Consider the following 22064-nt stretch of genomic DNA (forward strand, 5'->3'; position numbering starts at 1 on the left):
CGCGTTTCACATGTGCGTTCGTGCCTCTTGTTTTCTTCGCTGTTCCTTTGAAAAATCGATCGATTAGACTCTCGCAGCCGCGCTGGAAGATTTCAGAGAACCATTCGCGGGGCAATAGCGTTTCCGGTATAAAAGGGGGCCCCCAGAATGGAAAGCGGCACCGGCGCTACGGCGATCGCCACCGTAGCCGAGGGAGACACAATTCCGATCGCAACGGCAACGATTCCAATGCAGAACAGTAAGAAACAGCAAGCGACTCGAACAGTAGAGTGTATTCGTGTACGACTCCTTAGTTGCGTCGGGTCCGGTTCCTGCGGTCGCTCAACCGACCGTTCCTGGTCACACAGCAACGGGAGGAGCAAAAAAACCGTGCTACATTCTCAAATACACTCTAACAGGTTCAAAAGACAATCGCTTTCTATAGTAGTACGATCGGATAGCCCAGTACAGATTAGAAAATCGTTTTGTGGACCCTCCCACGTCGTTTCTAGTTTAGATACGATCTTGTAGTACAATGCACGACGTCATAGCTGTCTATCATACCCGTAAATCTCCACGTAGATACCGTAGGATAAATTTTATACTGTAATTTGGATTCTCCTAGGTCACACAAAGGCTGTGTCCTCCGTCAAATTTAGTCCCAACGGCGAATGGCTTGCCTCTTCGTCAGCCGACAAAATGATCAAGCTGTGGGGCGCCTACGACGGCAAACTCGACAAGTCAATCACCGGTCACAAGCAGGGAATTTCGGACGTCGCGTGGTCGAGCGATTCGAAATATCTCGTCTCGGCGTCGGACGACAAAACGTTGAAATTGTGGGAAGCGTCGACGGGCAAGTGCCTCAAGACCCTCAAGGGTCACACCAACTACGTCTTCTGCTGCAATTTCAATCCGCAGTCGAATTTGATCGTTTCCGGATCGTTTGACGAGAGCGTTCGCATTTGGGACGTGCGCACGGGTAAGTGTCTCAAAACGCTTCCCGCTCACTCCGATCCCGTCTCGGCGGTCGATTTTAACCGCGACGGCGCGCTGATCGTCTCGTCGAGTTACGACGGACTCGTGCGCATTTGGGACACGGCGTCTGGCCAGTGTTTGAAGACGCTGATCGAGGACAATAATCCGCCCGTGTCCTACGTTCGATTCTCGCCCAACGGAAAGTATATTCTCGCGGCGACGCTCGACAATACGCTCAAGTTGTGGGACTTTGGCAAGGGAAAGTGCTTGAAGACGTACACGGGTCACAAGAATGAGAAGTATTGCATCTTTGCGAATTTTTCCGTCACCGGTGGAAAGGTAAGAAGACGATGGTTTATGCAATAGTTGGTTCTCGGCTATTTGAGCAGCTTCCAACGTTGAGAGGGTGTTCAGATAACTGAGAAGTTTAGATAAACGAATTTTCGTGCTTTTAGTGGATTGTTTCGGGTTCGGAGGACAACGCCGTCTACATTTGGAATTTGCAAACTAAGGAAATCGTGCAGACTCTGCCCGGTCATTCGGACGTCGTCTTGTGCTGCGCCTGTCATCCAACGGAGAACGTGATTGCATCCGGCGCTTTAGAAGAGGACAAAACTGTAAAGATATGGAAGTCAGACTCATAGCCTAGCACTGCTGCGCACGCGCAAATTTTCAAAAAAAAAGGCTTATTAGCAGCCAATCACACAAGGATGCAGGGAACGAATGAGTAGGAAATACACGTTTTGCCTAAGTATCTTTTTGGGAATGGAGTAGGCCTTCGGTCTCTTGAATAGCAAGTGGTGCAACTGCTTCGTTTGCCCTCTTCTCTCGAATGTGATTGGCATAGACGACTAGAAATAAGCCAATGATGATGAGTCCGCCTCCAACGTAGTGAAGAGTTTTCAGCTCTTCTTGAAGAATAAAGTAAGCCAAAACAACAGCAACAGGCACCTGAATAAAGAAAATAGACGTAGTGTATATGCATTACAATTTACACGCGTACCTGCAGTGGCCAAAAGGCGGTAACAAGTGTAGAGGACACGTGCATGTTAGCCCAAGTGATCAGGAGATAGCAAAGAGCCGATGCAACGAATATTGCATAAACAATAGGTATAGATTCCTCTTTAGGAATGTGCCACGGATTTGACGGGCAACCGTTACCCACATTGCACTTGATGACGTAGTAGAGCGAAGCCAATCCCATGTCGACGGTGCCAAAAAAATAGCACCAAGCCGTCACGGAGACGGGCATTTGGGACCAGTGCGAATGAGTGTCCTCAAAAACGTATCGCTTTTGGATGATAATGAAAATTGCCATGCACGTCGTGTTTCCAAGCAGGAACAGAATGCCCCAGACGAGTCGATGGCTCGTGTGACCGGTGAAATTATTGACGAGCATGACGCAGGCGCCGGCCGTCGCGACAAAGATGCCGGCCAATTTTGCGACGCCGTGGAACGTTCGAAGCATGGGTTTCTCGAGACGAAGTGCGAGAGCGAGAAATGCCGTCCATACAGGAATCGTCGGCTGGAAGATGGACGCGATGTCGGCACCAGCGAAGTACACGCCCATTATGTAAAAAAATTGATTTCCGAACATTCCTAGTTGTTGGCAGTTAGTGGTAATTAGGTTACTAGGCTTCGCGCGCACGTGAGCGATCAACTTACCCAAAGTTCCGAGAATGAAAAAGATGAGCAGTTTTTTGCCTTTGGGATAGACGAACTTGCGCTCGGCGACAAGCGCGCATAGAAGAAGAACGGGAAAGCAGCAGCCGTCTCGTATTAGGCAAAAGATGAGTGGATCGGCTTTGTTATTCTCAGCGAATTTTTTTACGATTACACCGTAACCACCAAAACCGATTTGAACGACAGTGAGAGCCAGGCAAACAACCCATGTCGAAATGCCGTACAAGGCCATCTCATCGAACTCACTTGTTGATCTTGATTGAATTTGCTGCGCATCAACTGCGCGTCGACGCGCAGCACTGTCGCCGTGGTGGAAAGTCTCATATGGCCGGCGTTCGCGGCCCGTCGAGCTCGCAGCGCCACGAGGAGCAAGATCTGGACGATGCCGCCGAAGAGACGGCTAATCCGGGCGGAAGGTGCAGCGGAAGGGGGAGGGGGACCCCTGTACTCGCGCTTGATGGGGAATTTTTCTCAGTCAACAAGTATTCGGCTCGCTCGTCGAAGACGACTCAATCAACGCGATGACGTCGTCGTTCGAAGACGGACAGGAGAGCCCGCTGCTCAGTCCGACGCGAAAACGTCTATCGGCGGCGACGGCGATCAAGAAACTTTCGAAAGCGACTCGCGCTTTGTCGAAGAGCTTGGGCGACGAATCGGGCGGCGCCGGTAGCGTCGAAAATCAGGGCGAAACGAACGACGAGACGATCGACGAGGAGGAGAAAGAGGAGGAAGAGGAAGAAAACGAAGAGGAGGAGGAGGAAGAGGAGGAGGAGGAGGAGAAAAGGGCGAGCATCGACGACGCGGAAGATCGGGCGCCATTCTCGATTCAACGTCGACGGTAGCGTCGACGAACAACGACGATCAGTTTGAGACGACTGTTGCGACCGAGGTCGGTCGCGGAAACGAGGCGACGACGATTGACGGCGACGGGGGCGGCGGCGGCGACGGAGAAACGGGATTCGATGATGCGAATGATGACGATGATGCTAAAACCGGTAATGTAATTTAGGAGTTGGTGCGGTAAAAACGCGAAGAGAGGACGATGATCCCTTCCTTAGATGAGACTGAAAAGGCGGGTTTGGTGCGTCAGGAAAGTAGCGGTAATGAGGGTAAGTCTTTTTGTAATGGAACAGACAGAAAGAGTCTATGACTCTTCTGGTATGAATTAGCATTAGGAACTGGCACTATAGCATTATAGATGAAAGGGCTTTAATTAAACATTGACAAAAGGTCAATGTTTGGAAAGAGCGGCGAAGCACTATACCTCCCTTTTACTTTAGATGTCAATGATCCGGCTTGGATTCAACATCGTAAGCACGTCTTTATTCTCAGCGAAGCCGGCAAGCCCATATACTGCCGGTGACGTTTTCGCTTCCGAATAATGAAGTTGTTTCTTAATGCAATTTTGTTTCAGATATGGTAATGAAGACAAGTTGGTCACGTTGATGGGAGTCATGCAGGCATTGATGTCATTTGTTCAAGATGATGACGATTTAATACGGTATGAGTAAGTGAAATTGAAATTTTTTTTAATATACACATGGGTGTTAGATCCATTCATGCTGGTGACCATAAGATTGTTTTCATGACCAAGGGTCCCCTTCTATTGGTCGTTGTGGCCAATACACAGGAATCCACCAATCAAGTAAACAAGTCTTAGTATTGCCTAAAAACGAACCTCTTACAAGTTGTTCTTCAGCTATCTGTCCAGCTTAACTTAGTTTTCCAGCAAGTTCTTAGCGTTCTCACCTTTACTCAACTTGTGCGAATTTTTCATCAGAGACAAAATTACGATCTACGCCGTCTCTTATCTGGTCAGTAGAAAAGGGAAAAGCCAAACGCAGAAGTGAGACGTTTTTCTTTTCAATTAAAGGCACGGAGAAATTCATTGACAATCTATTGAACCTGATGGATCACGAACCGAGCATACTGCTGGGAGCAGTGAGTCAATTTAGTCAAAAAAAACGTACCGCTTACTTCTGGGTTTTTTTTCAAGGTTCGGTGTCTTCCTCTTGCAGCGGGCGTTCGTGATACAATAGGCAATATATTGCAGCAGTGTCGCTCAAGGGTGACGACGGAAAACGTAGTCAGGGCAACAACTCTGTTCATTGTTTTTTTCTTAGGACGTTGTGTTTGCTATTTTAGTAGCCGAGAATCAACTGATCACTCTCTTGCGGCCAAAAAAGCACAGTCTTTACCCGCAAGGTGAGTTAGCTTGCGCTTACGCGCACGTCGAAGGAGAGCCGAAGGGGGAAAGGCTAATTCTCATATCTAGATCTGCATCTTGTTCTGAATCTCGTCGACGCTTCCACGTCGTTTCGCAATGCGGAATCGTGGACTCCCATATGTCTGCCTAAGTTTGACAACAGGTAACGAAGTCGATGCTTGACTTGGGGGTGTGGAGTGCGAGGGAAACGTTTTAGCGGTTACCTTCACGCTCACGTATCCTATTTGGGTGACGACGACTGTCCCGCTTGTCTTCTGCTCTTGTCGACGGACAAGGACACGTTTTTTGCTTTGTCACAATGTAGAAACAATATACTAGAGGTATGAAGAGTCTGCTCATACAATAGATTTCCACTGTGACATCATCTCTTATAGAGAATGGAAAAGCAGAACTGCCTAAAGGCTATTCGGCAGTCGCTTGCGCGGCAGAACTACGAAATTGGTTTGCATAGATAGAAATTCGTATGGCATAGGAAAAAAGGGATGTTTTCTTCTGAAGGTGAAGTTGGCGTTCCGGATTTGAGGCATTTTATGTACGAATCAAAGAGCACGCATCAGTATACTTCGCCCCAAATCGGTCATCCCTATACAGATGAAAAAGATAGAGAACGGTACGTCGTGCCATAGAGAGAGTTCATCAGCACCAGTAAATGCTGCTCTTTTAGCCTTATGGGACTCTATCAATATCTTCATCATCGTATTCATTCGTCTCGCCCTCTGAAAATTCTTTTTCATGTTGGTTCGAAAGAGACTGTTTTAGGATGGGTGAGGGAACTGGTGTGCTTGGAAGTGCCATCGCTGACTTTTCTTTTTTGTATAGGTCACGCCTGGCTTTGAACTCTACGCGGTGTTTGGTCCTCTAGTAACGAAACCCGTAGCTATTAGTGCTGTGAATAAATTACTGCGGTGGATCAAGGTACGTGGTGGCTTGGCTCTTGACTCTCTTATTATTACCTCTTCGCTTTTTTTCTTATTAGCGGGAAGAAGATCGACTGTTTATATTATCTCCTCAAATGTACTAGTGTTTCTATATTAGAGGTAAACTGTAGCTTGCGTGATAATTTTGCAAAAAATTAGTTGAGTTCTTGAATCGCCTCGACGAAAGGTAATCGTATAGGGCCAATCGTGTTTGTTTCGTGGTCGTCTGCGCATGCCTGCTGGAGCGATCGTTGTCTCAGAAATGCTACGAACGGCATTTTCGCGAGGTATTCGCGTAGCTTGATGACACCGTGACGACGAGACTTATCACTTCCGTTACAATTTCAGGTCTCTTTCGCGCGGGGCCCCTAAGGGCCGTCAGGTTAGTGCACACGTTTCTAGCGAGCTAATTCTTATTCGAAACAATGCATGACAGTGCTACGGGCTCACGATGGTTTTCGAACCGAAAAGACGCGCGTAAGTACAACGAACAGCGAGTATCGGGCGCGACTCGAGTTTCTCGCATCTCCAGAGGCGAGCGTGACGCCAAGCGGCGACAACAAGACCCTACGACAGTTAATCGAAGAAAAAACCGGCAAATCTGGTACGCAATACTTCGCATATTGATGTAAGGCTCTTGTATGTAATACGTATACAGGTCCTTGGGTTCTGGGTGCTGGTCTTGCTGCCTATGCTGTTTCAAAAGAAATTTTAATTATTCACAGCGAGGTACAAGTTAGCGAATATTTTCTTATGTGAATTATTGTAATTTCGGTTTTCAGACGCTCGTGGTTGCGTCGGTTTTGGGGGTTGGTTACTATTTGATGAAAAGGGTTGGTGGGCCGCTGAGTGAATATTTGGATCAGTCGTCTCAGGTTCTTTGAAGATTCCGTTGCTCATTCACTTTGATATGATGTTGTTGTTGTTGTTGTTATATAGGAGATTCTGGAGACTATGAATAGTGGACGTGTTGCGCAGATGCGCGACTTGGAGGAATGCATTGAAGCGGAGAAGAACGTGGAGGACATCTATTCGATTCGAAAGGACATTTTTGACATTCTAAAGGTCCGCATAGCCGTGTGCACGTTTATGTGCATTCCTTTAGATATTTTTGGTGCAGCAAAACAACGTCATTGCTCTGGAGACGGAATATAGAAGGCGTCAAGCACAGGTCGCATCTGAAGTGACCAAACGCTTGGTGAGAAGCGCTTAGAGAATTTAGGCTGGACGCCCTCTATCCGGTGGTTTTTATAGAACTATCAAGTGGACCTGGAAAATTTGGAGAGACGGCTAGAACAGGATTACATAGTCGATTATGTGGAGAAGGCAGTGAAGGCCAGCATCACCCCCCAACAGGTAAGCTCCTGCTCTCACGCATTAGACCACAGGATCCTTGTGATTTGCTTTTGGCGATTAAATCTGTTGACACCTGTTCTCCATATCCTTCGTAATGACATTACTAGTTAGTTATGCGATTAGTATTGCTTTGACTTGCTCTTAGTAGACGCGCTAGTTCCCACATCTAAATCAATTTTCGGTATGATCTAGGAGGCTGACACTTTGAATCAGTGCATCTCCGATCTGAGGTCATTGGCTGTGGCTCACTAAAGATCACCGAAGATGTATAGATTCTGTTCTTTGTCGTTCTTGTTCTTGTTGTAATATGCAGACATGTCGGCTTTGTTTTTTTTCGGACAGACTACAGTGTAATTGGTGTCAGACTCACCATGACGTCACTCATGCTTTATGCGCGCGCGTGTCACCGGCTCGTCGATTGGCCACTATTTTAGGCGATCACGTCAGCCTACATGACCAACTGCGTGCTTTCCCCAGCCGATTTCGAACCCCAATTCGTCCGCTTGTATCATCGTTACAGTGCAACCGCGCGAGCCAAAACAGTGACATAATCGTCGTTTCAACCCCACGGACACGTCAAACGCGAATACGATCGCGTCTTTAGCGTCGCGTTTCTCGTCGGATACACAAGCCAAAGCAAACCTCCGGGGAGAACAAACGCAATATAACGCGTCCCTCTAAGCGTCTTATTTATAAACCCCTCCCTCCTTCGTTCGACTCGGAACCCACCACAATTTCATGTCGGAATCGTCTCGACGGCGTGTGCAGCAATTGCGAGCGCTCGGTTGCGTCCTAACGATGTCGAGTGTGACCAGTACCCCGGGAGAGGGACGCGGCGGTCTCCTAATCATTTCGCCCGACGATCTCGTCAAGCAAATGGGACGCGCCGCCGACGGTCGCGAGAAACTCGTCGCCATCGACACGCGCGGTCTCGCGCAATTCAACGTCAGTCACATTTGCGACGCGGTCAACATCGGCTCGAATAAACTTCTCAAGCGTCGGCTACAGCAGGACAAGGTCGGCGTCGAAGATCTGCTCGGCGAACGAGCGAAAATCGGGCGCGAAGGCGGCGTCGCCGTCACTTACAACGAAAGCGGCTGCGCCGACGGAGACGAGTTCATGTCGATACTTATGGACAAGTTGCGTTCGTTGTTTCAGAGCGTATTCATATTGGAAGGTAAGCGCTTCGTCTCGCGGACATCTGACTGTGAGATCATCGCCTAAACACCGCCCACTCTCCCTTTCCCTCCCTTTCCTTCGTTCGTTCGTTCGTACACACACGGGCGTGTTTTGCTCCTTCGATCCGGTTTGTTATGTACTCCCCCCGTGTCTATTGACTGTGACTGAGACTGAGACTACCGTTCCGGGCATGACGTAATTCTTTTCCCCTATAGGCGGCTATCGCGCCTTTCTCTCGCACGCGCCGCACCTTTGCACTCAAAGCGCCGGCACTCGATGCCTACCCGCCTTTTCCGCGCATTCGGTACCGACCGAATTGCCGGTGACGGAAATATTGCCCTTTCTCTACTTGGGATGCGAGCGCGATGCCCAGTGCTGGGAAACACTCGCCGGTCGCGACATCGGCTACGTGATGAACGTCACCGATCGTTGCGAGAATCGATTTCCTGATCAGGTGAAGTATCTTCGCGTTTCGGTGCGAGATTCGGGCACCGAAAACATTCGCGTTCACTTTCAGCAGGCGATTGATTTTATTGGTAAGAGATGCGCGTAGGGCGTTGGTTGCTCTATAAAAAAGCGGGGGGTGAATTTATTATATAGATGGTGTACGTCTTGGAAATGGTCGCGTTTTGGTTCACTGTTTTGCTGGAATATCGCGATCTGCCACTATGGCCATCGCCTATATCATGAAGTATAAGAAGTGGTCTCTAGACGAGTCATACAGGTGCGTCATCATTCATTTGCGTTTTTTTATGTTCCCCTTAGCATCCTGCTTCTGCTATTGTTGTTTCAGATTTGTGAAATCAAAACGACCGAACATTTCGCCTAATCTGAATTTCATGGGGCAGCTATTGGAGTTTGAGAAGACGTGCTCTCAGCCAGCATTGGACCGAAACGTGTGTACCTGGAGAGGTCTCCCGGGCGGTTCGAGCGGAAATAGTAGCAACGGGGGCAGTGGAAGTGGTACGGCTAGTCCAACTCCGATGTCCCGGTATTTTTACAGTGCCTCACCTTCTATGGACGGTAGTGATAGCAGCACTAGTAGTAGCAGCTCTAGCGGCACAGCAGCAGCAGCAGCAGACCGCCACGCACCTGTTCTTTCTTATGCATCGTAAAAAAATCCCCCACCATTACTAAATATTATTGTCTCTCTCCCTCTCTGTAACTAGCTGTTGTTAGTAATTTTCGCTTTGTAGGCTAGTCTTTACGAGAAATAAATGAATCTATTTTTTCCGTTTGAGAGATTCGTTTTTACGCATGCGCGCGCGTCACGAGAACTTCGAGAGAGGAGTGTACTGTACCGAGAGTGTACCACAGAACCCAGCAGCGTCGTCGCGCTCTCTCTCTCTCTCTCTCTCTCGGAAACGCGAACGTCTCTCGTTGCCTCTCGTCGCAAAAAAATCGATGGCCGCGCGCCGCTGGATCGGCTCCTCCCAATCGCTGTAACTAGAACGAATAAACGATATCGCGGGGCGAACGAATGGCGAGCAGTCGTCCCGGCTCGAGCGAGCGACGCAATCGTCGTCTATCGTACGGCGGCTTCGCGCCGCTGCGCGAAGGCGGCGTGCGACGAACGCGTCTCGACGACGAATCGCAGCTCGAGCGTCACTACGTCGTCGGGCGCGTGCTCGGTCAGGGCAGTTTCGGCATCGTTAAAGAGGCCGTCGATCGGCAGACGAGTACGAAATACGCGATCAAGATCATCAATAAGGAGAAGGTGAGCGGTGGAACGAAGGTGTGGGCCCCCTCCTCCTCCTCTCCCCCCCCCCCCCCCCCCCCCCCTCAGCGCCGCGTAGGCGCAATTTTCTTCTAATATCGGAGCGCAGGCGGGAAGCTCGGCTATGAAATTGATGGAACGCGAGCTGCTCATTCTGCAATTGGTCGAACACCGGCACATTATACGTCTGGAAGAAGTATTCGAGACGGGAAAGGTGCGTGTTGTGACGCGCTGGGCGCGGACACCAAATCGCGAGGGAGAGAGAGGGGGTCTCCTACATATCTGCGTCGTGGAGGGGAACTCTGGTCGTTTATTAGCATAATTGTGGTTCTGACCGGCTGGACTTTGGCTGTTCGTTTTTCGTCCGGTCCTCGTGACTGTCCGCGAGATCGCCGTTCGAAGCGGGGAAGGGAGGGGACTCTGGAAGGGAATCGTCGTGCCTTGCACCCTCCTTTATTGGTTTGATTCATTCATTGCGTCAATTTTCTTCCGCAACAGAAAATGTTTCTCGTTTTGGAATATTGCGAGGGCGGCGAATTGCAGGATTTGTTCAAAGAGAAGGGTCATTTTGCCGAAGACGTAAGCAATTCGTTCGTTCGTTCGTTCGTTCATTTATTCATTCTCTCGATTAATTAATTAATTAATTAATTATTAATGACGGGAATGTATGAGTGGAAGAACGCTTCTGGTTTGTTTTCGTTCCACGCGGTTTCGTTTGACTTTCTAGGAGGTACGGACAATAGTGCGACGATTGACAGACGCCGTCGCCTACATGCACCAGAACAGTGAGTCTGCATCTCATCGCTATTTAGCCTCGTTTGAGCGAAGTCTACTTCCTCTCTCAGACATGGTGCATCGCGACTTGAAACTGGAGAACATTTTACTGCGAGGACGTAACGACGATTCCGACGACTCCTTTGACATTAAAGTGAGCTCGAGAGACAAATTAGATAGCGCTAGTTATAATACCAGGCGACAGATCAATATTTATTAATAAATCAAATGAATATTAATTGTTGATTATTTTTAACACAGGCTCTTAGAAGTATTCTTTATTCTTTAGTTGGCCGATTTCGGCTTGTCGTACATCAAGGGAGAGAGTGACGCCGTAATGGAAGGGGGTACCATGATGCAGAGCATGTGCGGTACTCCGTTATATATGGGTGAGCGTGTCGCCGTCTGAGAAGTAAAGTAGCTCTACAAGCGTGAGTCTTTTTTTGTTTGGCAGCCCCTGAAGTATTGAGAAACCATAATTATAGTAAACAGTGCGATATTTGGAGCATAGGCGTCATTATGTATACACTGTAAGTGGGCTCTACTACTAGATCTTCTTTTTTGGTGGGGGTACGAGAGAATCGTTTATGCATCTTTTCAGCTTGTGCGGTCAACAGCCGTTTCGCAGCGACGAGGAAGGCATGCTGTACGATTTGATCAAAACAGGAAAAGTGACCTTTGAGGAGGATGTTTGGACGACGGTTTCGTCGAGCGGTGAGAACTCCAAACGCGACGACGTCTCTCGTGCAAACCCCGATCTAAATTTAGCCAAAGATCTGATTCGCGGAATGATACAAGTGAATCCGGCCGATCGCATGTCGGCGAGAGAAATTCTCGATCATTCGTGGATGACCGTAATTCTTTATCAGAACAGAGCGACTGTTCTTTTCGATTTATTATTATTATTATTATATCATTTACTTTTTTTTTCAGGGCAGCACGGAAAACCTGGGACGACGACCGACGGTCATCGAGCTGATGAAAGAGTTTCGAGAGGAGGCCAAAGCGGCCGAGGTCAGCTTATAGTTCCTTCCTTCTTTCCTTCCTTCCTTTCGTCCTTCCTATTGTCCTTCCTTCCCTTGCCTGTCTCCATCCTTTTCCTGCCACCTGCCTCCTGTCTTTGCCTCTTTTTTTATTGTTTTGACCGACTTCCAGGCGCAGCAAGAGGAAACGAGTGCGGACGGCGACGCGAGTCGCGTCGAGTCGAACGGAGACGCGAAGAAGTCGAACGCTACTCAGAAAGGCGGCGTAATAATAGTCCGTCGTCGTCCCACGTTCGGGTTCTCACCGTCTGCCTTTGATAGCGCTTACGACCGGGGAGTGCTGCCGCCGGCGGCGGCGGGTCTCGCGTGAAGCATGGCCTTCGCGCTCGTAGTAGCGGCGACTTGACCCGTCACAGTCCGAGTCCCGGTGCGACGAAACCGGTGCCCGGCTACATGAAGCCGACGCAGAGCCACGCGACGTCGACGCAGACGACGAAGCAGAGGAAAGATCGTCTCAAAGTCGCGCCGTCGTGATTTCGATCTCCTCCTCCTCCTCCTCCTCCTCCTCCTCCTCCCTGCATGTGTGGCGGTGTAAGTGATGGGGACGATGTAGTGATTGTGGTATTATTATTTTTCGAACCCGATTTTTTCTGTGCATTTTGCGAGCTGGGGCAGAGCGCTCTCCTTTTTCGCTTGTCGATGCCGCTGTGCGCAGATATGTATATGCTAATTTTTGTACGCCGGCTGTTATTCTATATTCAATCGAATCATTTTTTTACGAGAAAAGTTGCTTTCGTTGCGAACCCTTGTCCCTTCCCGGGGGAATTGGAGTTTTTCCTCGGTGGAACCGGAGGGACGTACGGTTTGTTGCCCTACAGTGGCGAAAGCTGTACCCGTCCTATCCATCCTGTGAGAGATTTTCGGAGGATTTCGGTTCCGGCAGGAATTGTGACGATAGCACGCGTTCTTTCGACCTAGTTGACCCCTAATTGACCTAGTTTACCCTATTCGACCTTTTCTCTATATGCTTGCTCTTCCTCTTTTGCGCAACTGCAGCAACCGCGACCTCTCATTACAGCGGACTCTGCACACAGCAGTATCCGCCTAAACAAGAAATTGCTTAGCTTGCAAAAGCTAAAATTACCTCACCTCAAGATTGCCCGCAACGACTAGCTTTCAGGTGTGGTTTTCTCGTCTAAATCTGCCGGATTTCCGGCACTACTAGCTTGACCTGGGCTAGTCTCTTCCTGTCCTGTTTATCTTCTTTCCTTACTTTAGCACACTAATATGCAAAACAAAATCGTAAAATGGATCCTACGTCAGCAAACAAACCGTGCCTTTGTCATTTTTTGGCGTGCTGCTCGAATTGGTTGTCAGCAACAGCAGTGGTTTTAGGTGGGGCACTACTGTTCTGAGAACGTATGTCAAAAGTCCTACGGCAAATTCCAAAAACATGCTGTAGCGTCGGGGGATGACCGTTCATGAGGTAGTGATGAGAGGGGTATTTTTAGTGCGACGCTGCCAATCCTATTTAAGCATTCCGAGTTTGCGATGTGGAATCAAACTTTGGAAGAAGTACAGCAGAATCAGAAGCAGAACAATTGAATGATGAGGATCGTATTAGTCGCCTGCCTTTGTATGGTTCCTTTATTGGCCGTCAACGCAAGACCTCAATTGGCCAGAAACGCAAGAGCTCTATCGGAACCTTGCCCATTGGCTACAGGAACAACTTATTTGAAAGATTTGAACTGGACAAATCTCGAAGACAGCTCGCCTATATTAAACGAAATAAAACTACAAGCTCTCCGTCACCTCAGAAGTAACACTGGTTTGGATCACAATGTATGGAAGCTGCAGTCAGATATCTCAGAAGCAATTCCCGAGTACAAGACGATTTACGTCTCTGGTTGCTATAATTTTTGTAGTAAGATTTTTGCCATGCCGTCCGGTTTCAAGCTTAACCAAGACAGAACCCAGGATTCATACAAGTTGCGCCAGTGCTGCGTACCATCGAGCTATGAGGACGCGACACTTGGAAATTGGACATTTACTTTTGTGAAGGAAATTTTCAATGTGGCGAAAAATGAAAGGGAATATGAGTCCAAAACATTGTCTCCTGTCGATGTCGTATTGAAAGATTTCAGAGTGACAAAGTGCGAAAGGCGAATACAACTACACCTAAAGAAGTAGCATCGCTGTGCTACGCTGCGTAGCAGGAAATGCTTTCTTTGTCGTCAGCATCATCTCTAACTCTAATTGATTGATTGTATTCATTGATTGATTATTGTATTGTTTATATTTGTTAGTATTGTTGTCATGCGTCTTGTTGCAAATATATGTACATTTGACTTCATAATTGCAGTGAGTATCAACTCACATCTGTTTCCCTTTACTCTCCTCCCCCCGCCCATGATATGTCTAAGTTTTCGTCCCTCAGACAACGTCAGTCCGGTCTTGGGGAGAACGTCCTTCTCACTCCTTGTACGGGGTTGAACAAAACGGAAATGCGTTTCCTCTCTTTTTCTTATAAAGATCACTCCGATAGTAGTGACTGACTACTAGTATCGTCCACAAGACCACACGAACAGTGTGATAGTATAAATCATAATAATGCTTCAAGCTTTTCTCGGCTTCCTGTTCTTTACTACAGTTTCAAGTCTGACAAAAAGTTCTACGTATTGCCAAATCCAGACCGTCAACGTTTCTGTCAGTGACATCAATTGGGGACTTCTGGATGCACAACTCAAGAGCAAATATCCTCTTTTTATTTCTGGCAGTGATGATCAAAGCCAAGTCACGCTCTCTCTCTGCGGAGGACTTTGCAAGACAAAGCGTAGATTTCGCAGTCGTCCTTTGATGTTTTCTGCGCACGCAAAACTTATCAATGCTATAAGCGACGGAATTCGGAAGTCGTGCTGCGTTCCAAGCAGCCTCAGAACTACGCGCCACTATTTGACAATGATGAGCGAAAGTGCCGAAGGCAGTTCTCCTCCGGTTCTGACGCACGAACTCGTTTACCTGTCTGTGGCTCAGTCATGTCTCTGCCAATGATGAGCAACTCAACGAACTGCGAACAATATATTAGCTAATTGTAGTCTGTTGCAAAATACACGTGAGCGCATTCATTGAACACTTCCGCCCGGACACCGAGCGGAACAGCGCGGGAGTGCGTAGCAGGTAGCGCGCTTCCACGCTGCGCTACCAAAATGGCAATCGAGTGCCGAGATTGGAAGTGGTGGTATTTCTTCGTATCGAGCGTCGGCTTCCTATTCGGCGGCATCCTACTCATCGTCCTCGCCCGTCTCGCGCGCGCGCGACTCTGCAAGGCGCCGAAACGCGCCCGCAACGACGACATCGTCATCGAACGCTCGGCCACGGGCGGTTTCGTCGTCGCCGACGACGAGCCCCAATCGGACGGACTCCAATCGTGGTTCAACGATCTTCTCTCGATCAATGCGATATCGGGAAGAATACTGGTAGGTCTACACCCGCTTCCTAGTCGATTCCGGCTCGCGCAAAAAATAACGCTGCGAAAAAATAATAGGCGGTCGTCACTCTCGTCGCAGTGCTGGTTAGCATAGTTGTGTACATCAGAGACACCTACGAGTAAGGAAGGCCCCGCGGCTGTCGGGAGAAACCAATCCCCGCCCAAAAGATCGATTGTCTTCCCCTCTCTTCCCCCGCGCCCCCTCTCCCTTCACCCCAAGGCCGATCGAACAGTGTAACGTATCGCCGAAAGACGACGGATGGCTCCTAACCGACATCGTCGTCAATTTCTACTTTCTTCTTCACTTCATTCTTCGCGTACGTTTTCTCTAATTCGTCCTGTTCCAGATCCGGTCTTATATAAATTCTTTCATTCGCGCAGTTTCTCGCCGCCGACGACAAACTGAGCATGTGGGTCAGCATCGAGTCGATCGTCGATTATTTCACCGTGCCGCCGATCGTCGTTCTCTTGGCGACCGATCGATATTGGCTCGGTAAGGATATTGTTCCATATATCGCTTATAAGAATTCGATGTCCGTCTCCTGCAAGGCTTCCGCTTCATGCGAATCCTTAGTCTGATGCAAATTAAGAACGTCATTCAAGTGACGGGTCTCATTAAACCTGGGTACGGTTCGAAATATTTTTCTTTTTCTTCTTTTTTTTTTGAGATGCATTGTTTTGACAGTCTCGTTCTGCAGCTGATCGTCGTCGTCGTCAATTTCGTTTCGGCTTGGCTAACGGCATCTGGCTGTTTCCACTTGGTCTCTCTCTAGCGATCGCTTTTATATTCTTTTCTCTTATTCTTTTTCGTTGTAGTTCGAAAACTACGGCGATCCGTGGAACAACGGCGCCGACATGCAAAATATCTCCTATCCGACGACTCTCTACTTCACCATGGTCACCGTATCGACGGTCGGCTACGGCGACTTTTCTCCAACGACGGCCCTGGGTCGAATATTTTTTGTGCTCTTCATTATCGGCGGCTTGGTGCGTCGTTCGATTGCGCGGTTACCTGGGTGACGATTTGCGTGTAGGCTCTCTTTGCCACGTACACGCCGATGTTCGTCGAATTCTTTCAATTTATGTCGCCCTACGACAGAAGTCTCAAAGAAGATGCGAGGAGGTACGCAGAATTGCACGCTCCATTTGCGTCCACGATCTCTTCCTTATTTTTTTTTGAAAAGGAAACATGTCGTCGTGTGCGGTTGCATCACCGAGGAAAGCATGGGAACGTTTCTCGCCGATTTCATGCACAAGGACAGAGCCGACAAGTCGACCGTCGTCGTCTTCTTACATCCGTATGTCGCTCGATCGATCTCTCGGTGTCGCGTACACGTACGTCTTCCTTGTTTTTAGTGAAAAACCGCCCGTTCCCATAAGAGCTCTGCTAAAGAGACTCAGCTCGCGCGTTGTCTACCTAAAGGGTTCGATATTGAAGGCGTGTGATTTGGATCGCGTCAGGGTAACAGTTCTCGATCTCGAACGAATTGAAATATATATAACTTTACTCCTGTATATACAATACAGCTGGGCAGTGCATCTGGCTGTCTCGTTCTCGCAAATAAGAATTCGCCCGATTCTATGGCCGAAGATTCGGCGAACATTCTGAGGCATTACCGCTTTCTTTTTGATTGGGTCCAGGTCAGCGTTGTTGTTCTCTCCTATAGAGTCGTCGCGGTGAAGAACCATTCGCCCAACGTGCGCACCATCGTCCAGCTAATTGAAGTCAGGAGCAAGGTGAACAACGATACGTCAGTTGCACGACAGAATCTCTTTATATTGCAATCAACAGCGTCATCTTTTGAATGTTCCCAACTTCAGTCAAAAACACGGTGACGACGTGATCTGCATCAGTGAGGTCAGGCCTGTCTTTTTTTTTTCGGGGGGGGGAGGGGGGAAATTTCCTACTTTATATTATATAGCTCAAGCTCGGATTGATAGGACAGAGTTGTCTTTGTCCTGGATTTTCCACGCTCCTTTCTAATCTGACGTGCATGCGCAGCGAGATTCACGGCGTAAGCCAACACTTTACTTCTTCTTCTTCTTCTTGAGAGATATATTCTTCGTTTAAGTTGCATTCACCTGACGGTCGTCTATATGAACGCTGGGAGTTAAATTATTTCTCGGGTTCATCCTATGAACTCTACTCTATTCCACTTCCACCGTTCTTTGAGAATAAGTCGTTCTTGGAGTCTGTAAAGTGAGGAGTTTGTATTGTTTGCATTCTTTCTTTGTAAGCTTAGATACTTCTGCGTACAGAATTTGTTATAAGGACCTTGGTTTGCTGATGTTTGCCATTCAATTTCCAGCTGAAGGAAACTCATTCTCCAAGTGAGTTGTCTTCTACACAGTAGAATGGTGAAATCGCTAAAGTGGACTCCTTGTAGACTTCTGTTCAATCCGGATCATTCGGTGCGTATCAAGCCAAATACAGAGGGATTTTTCGTGGCAAAAGACGAAGAAGAGGTGCAAAGGTGAGAGAGCGTACACTAATACTGTATAATTGTAGTACAGATAGAAAATTCTTGAAACTTGACTTTCTTTATCGTCGCAGGCTGTTGGAATACGACCCCGCGGAGATGAAAAGCGAGGCAATCGAATTGCAGGAGTCCCGTAGCGAAGGCCAACCGGTTACCACCGGAGCAAGAGTAGCAAGCGGTGGCGGCGGAAAATTAAGCAAGCTTCTGAATCGGAAAAAGAAACTGTTGACGGCTTTGACCGGCAAGAAGTCCAATCGCCAGCACGGCGAGCAGAGACAAGACAGTGGAACCATGTATCACACGGAAAAAGAGACGACGTACGACGAAGCGCTATTGGTACGTGCTACGTGCTCTAGCTTACCTCCCGCGAATTGAGGAGGATGACGATATTTGCCTTTGTAGAGTTCGATGGAGCAAAAGGAATTAGCGGATCATATTGTCATCTGCACTTTTGGAACAAAGAAATCTCCGCTGATTGGGTTGGAACAAACGGTGAGTAAGACCTCAAACTTTTGAATATAGCACTCTACATGTGGTCGTTGCGTAGATTTTTCCCTTGAGACGAATGACTTTGTCAAAATCTGAACTGAAGTTAATTGTTCTTCTTGGCCACGGCGACTACCTTCGCAGAGAGGCGAGTCATTATTGTTTTGCAAGCAATTATTTCGTTCATTACTGCCTTTATAGTGGCCCGCCTTGAAACGATTTGAATCAATTCGAATTGTTGAGGTGAACCACCTGTGGAAAATTTCCTGACTAACAGTAAAGAAATATTATGTGTTTTTTCTCTACTAAGGGGTCGCCCCTGGAACGGGACGACTTGCAGAAAGTCAGCCTGAACTACTGCGACATGTGCGTGATCCTTTCGCCGGGCACCCAGAAAGGCGACAGCGACGACAGCATACCGATCAGCTTCAGCGACAAAGAATGCATTCTAGCAACGCTCAATATCAAAGGAATGCGCTTCGAGGATCTCGAAAGTGGCCCCGTCGTCGCTCTCGACGCCCAGTCGCCAATCGTCAGCGGGAGTCTCGCTCGACGGCGAAAGATGAGAGATCGACTTTTGATTGACGGAAAGGACGTGCCAATCATAACCGAATTGGGTACGGCGGCCGGTCGCGGTGGGATCAAACGAATTTTAATTTTCTTTTTTTGTGTGTTTAGTCATTGACTCAAACGTGCAGTTTCTTGAGCAGGACGACGAGGACGATCCGACGGGGGAGCTCTATTGCTCGTCGCCGTTCGCTCACGGCACGACACTGTCGGTGTCGGTCTTGGATTCGTTTCTGAGTGCGGTAAGCGATGGGCGCGTCAGAGACCAAATGCGCGCGTGCATTCTCGAGTATTAGACCTACTTCAATGACGACGTGTTGGACGTCGTAAAGACGCTGATTACGGGTCAAGTGCCGTGGAGTCAGAGAAAGATGCACGGCGGCAGCAATAGTGATGAAGATGCTAGTGGTACGGGCGCAGGAAATTGCATTTTGCGACTTCTCTATCTGGCTGATACTCGCTATCGTTCCTACGCATCCGTAAGTCCTATGTCCCTGGAGCCGTCAAGTCTACTATGTCTCCGTTTTTAGGAGGGCAGGCAATACATGGACTTGCTCTTTGCCCTGCTCGAAAACGAAGGCATGCTTGCCTTGGGCATCTACAGGAGTCGCGAGCTGACCGATCCATGCGGCAAGCGCTACGTCATTACGGCCCCGAGCGCCGACTTCCCGCTGGAGGCCTACGACAAAATCTACGTTCTCACGTCACCCAATCGAGAATCGTTGGCTGACAACTCCACTTCGCCACCGCTCATGGTGAAAACGCTCACTGCTGACGACTCGGACGGCATACGCATCACGGAGGACCCCGTTAGTAACGTTTAATTAAGGAGGAAGCACACAGCAGGAGATGGAAAGCAAGCAAGCAAGCAAGCAAGCAAGCGCAGCTTTTCTATTATCAGTGCTACGAGTCGACTTTATTATGCGTTAAATCCCGTGTTTCTAGATCACGTTTGCTATCTTTTCCGTATTGCCTTCGAAGCCAGGCCAACGAACAGTGCGTATCCCGATGTCGCTTGAGCTGATCAGCGCGAGCGAATCGACTCTCGCATCCGTCCAAGTCGCACGCGTACGGCCGCTCACCGGTGTGCGTTCGACGATGGACCGTCAACTTTGACGGCCGATCGAATTGTCGTTCGCATCCGACAAAGTCGCAAACGTGAACAGGTTTCGTTCGTCCTCGTCGTCCTTCGTTGCGATTGTGCTCCTTTGCCACGTGTCGTTTCAATAGTTTTGGGCTGGTGAAAATGAGGTCGCATCCCACTCTGCTACACGGATAGGCTGGAGGTGCTGTTTCTTCTATGGCGTCTCGATGCTGATCCTTTACGTGTGCGGCGAGATTGTATTTGGTAGCGAACGTCTTCCCGCATCCATCCTCGTTACACTACAATTTTTTTTATGAGGTAATATTGTAATTGTATCTTTATCTTCATCTCTATTATCTCTTACTTGGAAAGATGCCTTGTTGGATGAGTGGGTGGAGCTGTGACGTCTCAGTTTGTAAGCTGTGGAAAATGACCAACGGCAGTCCAGTTCCGGGCACTGTAAAATACGCGAGTTACCACGATCCGGGAATTAATTCGTGTCGGAATCCACCTTGAATTTTTTCGGTTCTCTCGGCGGACTTCTTCTCGAATTCAAGACGGTTTCAGTTTGCTGGATTTGAGCCACCACTACTTCCAGACCATCCTCTAGTGCCTGATCGGCCTCCAATTGGCCTGTGTCCTCCTCTCGAGGCTCCATTTCCTGAGAAGGCGGCGAGAAAGGCAAAAGCGGCTCTGCATCGTCTAGAAGAAGTCGAATAAAGGGATCGTCCCAAGTGAGTGCCACAGATTCGTCAATTTCGTCCATCTTGTGAGCAGCTTCAGCTTGAGAGTACCTAGCTTGACAACATCCCGGATTGGAACGCAGCGACTGCACGATGGACTATGAGAAAGTCTTCAAAGAGCTCTTCGACAACGTCGTCGGCAAGCGCGCTGGGTAAGCGAAAATCGCTCTTTTACCAAACGACGTCGTGTCGACCCTTGGACGCTCGAGGGGGCCCTCGCGGTTCCTCTTCTCGCTGGCTGAGCAAATTCAGCTTTGCGCGCTTCGCAGTTTATTCGGGCGTTGCACACGATTAGAAAAAAGAGCGCAGGACGTCTCTTCGCAAAGGGGCTGATTGCTCACCTGCTTCACGCGCGATCTTTGCGAAGCGAGAAGAACTAACGAATAACTCTAGGACCTCGTCTTTACAAGACCGTACCGAAGTTGCAATATTCCTCTTGCTTTCAAGCAACAACTGGCAAGGAAAAGCTTCCAATTCCAAATGCGTTTTCGTAGAGAAGCACCTCGACTTTGGATGGAGATGCCAACTTTCAGGGTAATTCATTTGGTTTTCCCCCGTATCAGTTGTTTTGCCGTGTAGTTGCTCCTCCAATCCGACGAGGCAGACGCAGCCATCCCTCTGGGCCGAGAGCGAAAAGAGGCCGCACCTCTGCCGGGGCGATAGAGCGGCCCTACTCTTGGTGGTATGAGTGATAACTACCATCCCCCACTTGGGCAAGACGCTGTGGGCAAAATCGCGGTCCTCCCGGGTCTTGGGTTAATGACTCCCCCCGTGCCCCGGTGGCGAGGGTACCCCCTTTGGGCCTTAATTAAAGGGGTATACTGAAGGCCTCAACCTGCGGGATGATTGGGTGATCCCACCTCCTTGGGAGCTGGAGGTTAACTCGTCTAATGTGCTCTCCTCCTTGCGGCTTGGGTGAAAGTCAGCCCTGGATGACATGGGAGTATGTCACACCCCTTGGACCTGGGGGGAAGTTAGGTCCCGGCTCACTTCCCTCAATGGAAGTGGGTTGAGAAGAGGACAAGGAGCGCCAAAGAAGACGACGTGGACAAGGAGCGCCGACCTATCTCCCTCCATTGGGGGGGAGGTGGACGAAGCTCGTCTCCTTCATTTGGGGGAGACGAGCAGCGGGGAGGGGAGCACAGTTCTCCTCCCCGCATCGAAGAAAGGAACGGGAGACTCGTTTTTGATTTCGTACATCCGGGACTTTATTCGATAAAATTTTGAACATAGCTTCTCCTACATTACCTCGCAGCCCTATCTACCGTCGGGCGCGGCGCAAACTCAAACCCTAGCGCACTAGAGTGAGCAGCGCCGCGCGCGCGGAAACTCAGTCTCATGTGCGCTAAAACACACGCGAGGCTGAGTTTAGAAGCTACGTGGCTTTTGCACGCGTGCAAAAGCCCCGCACGTGAGTGTAATATGCG

The 22064-nt window shown here is 48.9% G+C and overlaps 8 protein-coding genes and 1 long non-coding RNA gene across 9 annotated transcripts; 7 read left to right on the top strand and 2 right to left on the bottom strand.

The window, feature by feature from the left end:
- The first annotated feature begins 5 nt into the window (after positions 1 to 5).
- LOC136192862 (WD repeat-containing protein 5-like) lies at positions 6 to 1708 on the top strand. Its single transcript, XM_065981602.1, has 4 exons — positions 6 to 238; positions 294 to 398; positions 605 to 1293; positions 1410 to 1708. Exons 1-4 carry the CDS (start codon positions 148 to 150, stop codon positions 1596 to 1598), a joined length of 1074 nt encoding a protein of 357 aa, XP_065837674.1. The 5' UTR covers positions 6 to 147; the 3' UTR covers positions 1599 to 1708.
- Positions 1568 to 3712, bottom strand: LOC136192863 (uncharacterized). The gene is made up of 3 exons (XM_065981603.1): positions 2620 to 3712; positions 1958 to 2553; positions 1568 to 1905 (listed from the first exon to the last, which is right to left on the bottom strand). The coding sequence occupies exons 1-3, from the start codon at positions 2867 to 2869 to the stop codon at positions 1702 to 1704; spliced, it is 1050 nt and encodes a 349-aa protein (XP_065837675.1). The 5' UTR covers positions 2870 to 3712; the 3' UTR covers positions 1568 to 1701.
- Positions 2936 to 5953, top strand: LOC136192864 (protein SAND-like). The gene is given in 18 exon segments (XM_065981604.1): positions 2936 to 3053; positions 3113 to 3455; positions 3458 to 3632; positions 3696 to 3746; positions 3918 to 3996; positions 4052 to 4138; positions 4189 to 4282; positions 4337 to 4451; positions 4511 to 4578; positions 4634 to 4705; positions 4761 to 4842; positions 4913 to 5006; positions 5061 to 5184; positions 5239 to 5305; positions 5363 to 5474; positions 5529 to 5628; positions 5684 to 5779; positions 5841 to 5953. Coding segments are annotated over 18 exon segments (1896 nt in total). The 5' UTR covers positions 2936 to 2961; the 3' UTR covers positions 5886 to 5953.
- Positions 5954 to 6015: 62 nt separating this feature from the next.
- Positions 6016 to 7528, top strand: LOC136193417 (ATP synthase F(0) complex subunit B1, mitochondrial-like). Its single transcript, XM_065982316.1, has 10 exons — positions 6016 to 6068; positions 6130 to 6163; positions 6218 to 6258; positions 6314 to 6385; positions 6440 to 6510; positions 6564 to 6656; positions 6721 to 6846; positions 6902 to 6979; positions 7036 to 7137; positions 7330 to 7528. Exons 1-10 carry the CDS (start codon positions 6044 to 6046, stop codon positions 7387 to 7389), a joined length of 702 nt encoding a protein of 233 aa, XP_065838388.1. The 5' UTR covers positions 6016 to 6043; the 3' UTR covers positions 7390 to 7528.
- A 74-nt stretch (positions 7529 to 7602) lies between these two features.
- LOC136193406 (dual specificity protein phosphatase 16-like) lies at positions 7603 to 9556 on the top strand. The gene is made up of 4 exons (XM_065982301.1): positions 7603 to 8314; positions 8532 to 8852; positions 8917 to 9040; positions 9110 to 9556. Exons 1-4 carry the CDS (start codon positions 7876 to 7878, stop codon positions 9429 to 9431), a joined length of 1206 nt encoding a protein of 401 aa, XP_065838373.1. The 5' UTR covers positions 7603 to 7875; the 3' UTR covers positions 9432 to 9556.
- Positions 9557 to 9611: 55 nt separating this feature from the next.
- LOC136193404 (serine/threonine-protein kinase 33-like) lies at positions 9612 to 12576 on the top strand. The gene is made up of 12 exons (XM_065982299.1): positions 9612 to 10033; positions 10143 to 10247; positions 10532 to 10612; positions 10761 to 10818; positions 10879 to 10961; positions 11097 to 11196; positions 11262 to 11337; positions 11409 to 11521; positions 11576 to 11661; positions 11741 to 11821; positions 11963 to 12055; positions 12112 to 12576. The coding sequence occupies exons 1-12, from the start codon at positions 9797 to 9799 to the stop codon at positions 12322 to 12324; spliced, it is 1326 nt and encodes a 441-aa protein (XP_065838371.1). The 5' UTR covers positions 9612 to 9796; the 3' UTR covers positions 12325 to 12576.
- Positions 12577 to 14974: 2398 nt separating this feature from the next.
- On the top strand, positions 14975 to 19804 carry LOC136193395 (calcium-activated potassium channel subunit alpha-1-like). The gene is made up of 25 exons (XM_065982289.1): positions 14975 to 15266; positions 15335 to 15396; positions 15498 to 15594; positions 15659 to 15770; positions 15827 to 15902; positions 15963 to 16038; positions 16094 to 16264; positions 16312 to 16400; positions 16462 to 16575; positions 16634 to 16739; positions 16805 to 16887; positions 16945 to 17014; positions 17070 to 17135; positions 17200 to 17292; positions 17350 to 17477; positions 17537 to 17608; positions 17665 to 17751; positions 17832 to 18093; positions 18160 to 18249; positions 18305 to 18391; positions 18445 to 18486; positions 18554 to 18860; positions 18922 to 19052; positions 19107 to 19289; positions 19341 to 19804. Exons 1-25 carry the CDS (start codon positions 14997 to 14999, stop codon positions 19632 to 19634), a joined length of 3168 nt encoding a protein of 1055 aa, XP_065838361.1. The 5' UTR covers positions 14975 to 14996; the 3' UTR covers positions 19635 to 19804.
- On the bottom strand, positions 19583 to 20702 carry LOC136193413 (zinc finger X-linked protein ZXDB-like). The gene is made up of 3 exons (XM_065982309.1): positions 20406 to 20702; positions 20259 to 20351; positions 19583 to 20193 (listed from the first exon to the last, which is right to left on the bottom strand). Exons 1-3 carry the CDS (start codon positions 20658 to 20660, stop codon positions 19714 to 19716), a joined length of 828 nt encoding a protein of 275 aa, XP_065838381.1. The 5' UTR covers positions 20661 to 20702; the 3' UTR covers positions 19583 to 19713.
- On the top strand, positions 20221 to 21870 carry LOC136193420 (uncharacterized). Its single transcript, XR_010671328.1, has 2 exons — positions 20221 to 20789; positions 21031 to 21870. It is a non-coding gene; the product is annotated as an uncharacterized lncRNA (long non-coding RNA).
- The last annotated feature ends 194 nt before the right edge of the window (positions 21871 to 22064 follow it).

The sequence above is a fragment of the Oscarella lobularis genome, chromosome 11, assembly GCF_947507565.1.
Source record: "Oscarella lobularis chromosome 11, ooOscLobu1.1, whole genome shotgun sequence".
Classification (NCBI taxonomy): domain Eukaryota; kingdom Metazoa; phylum Porifera; class Homoscleromorpha; order Homosclerophorida; family Oscarellidae; genus Oscarella; species Oscarella lobularis.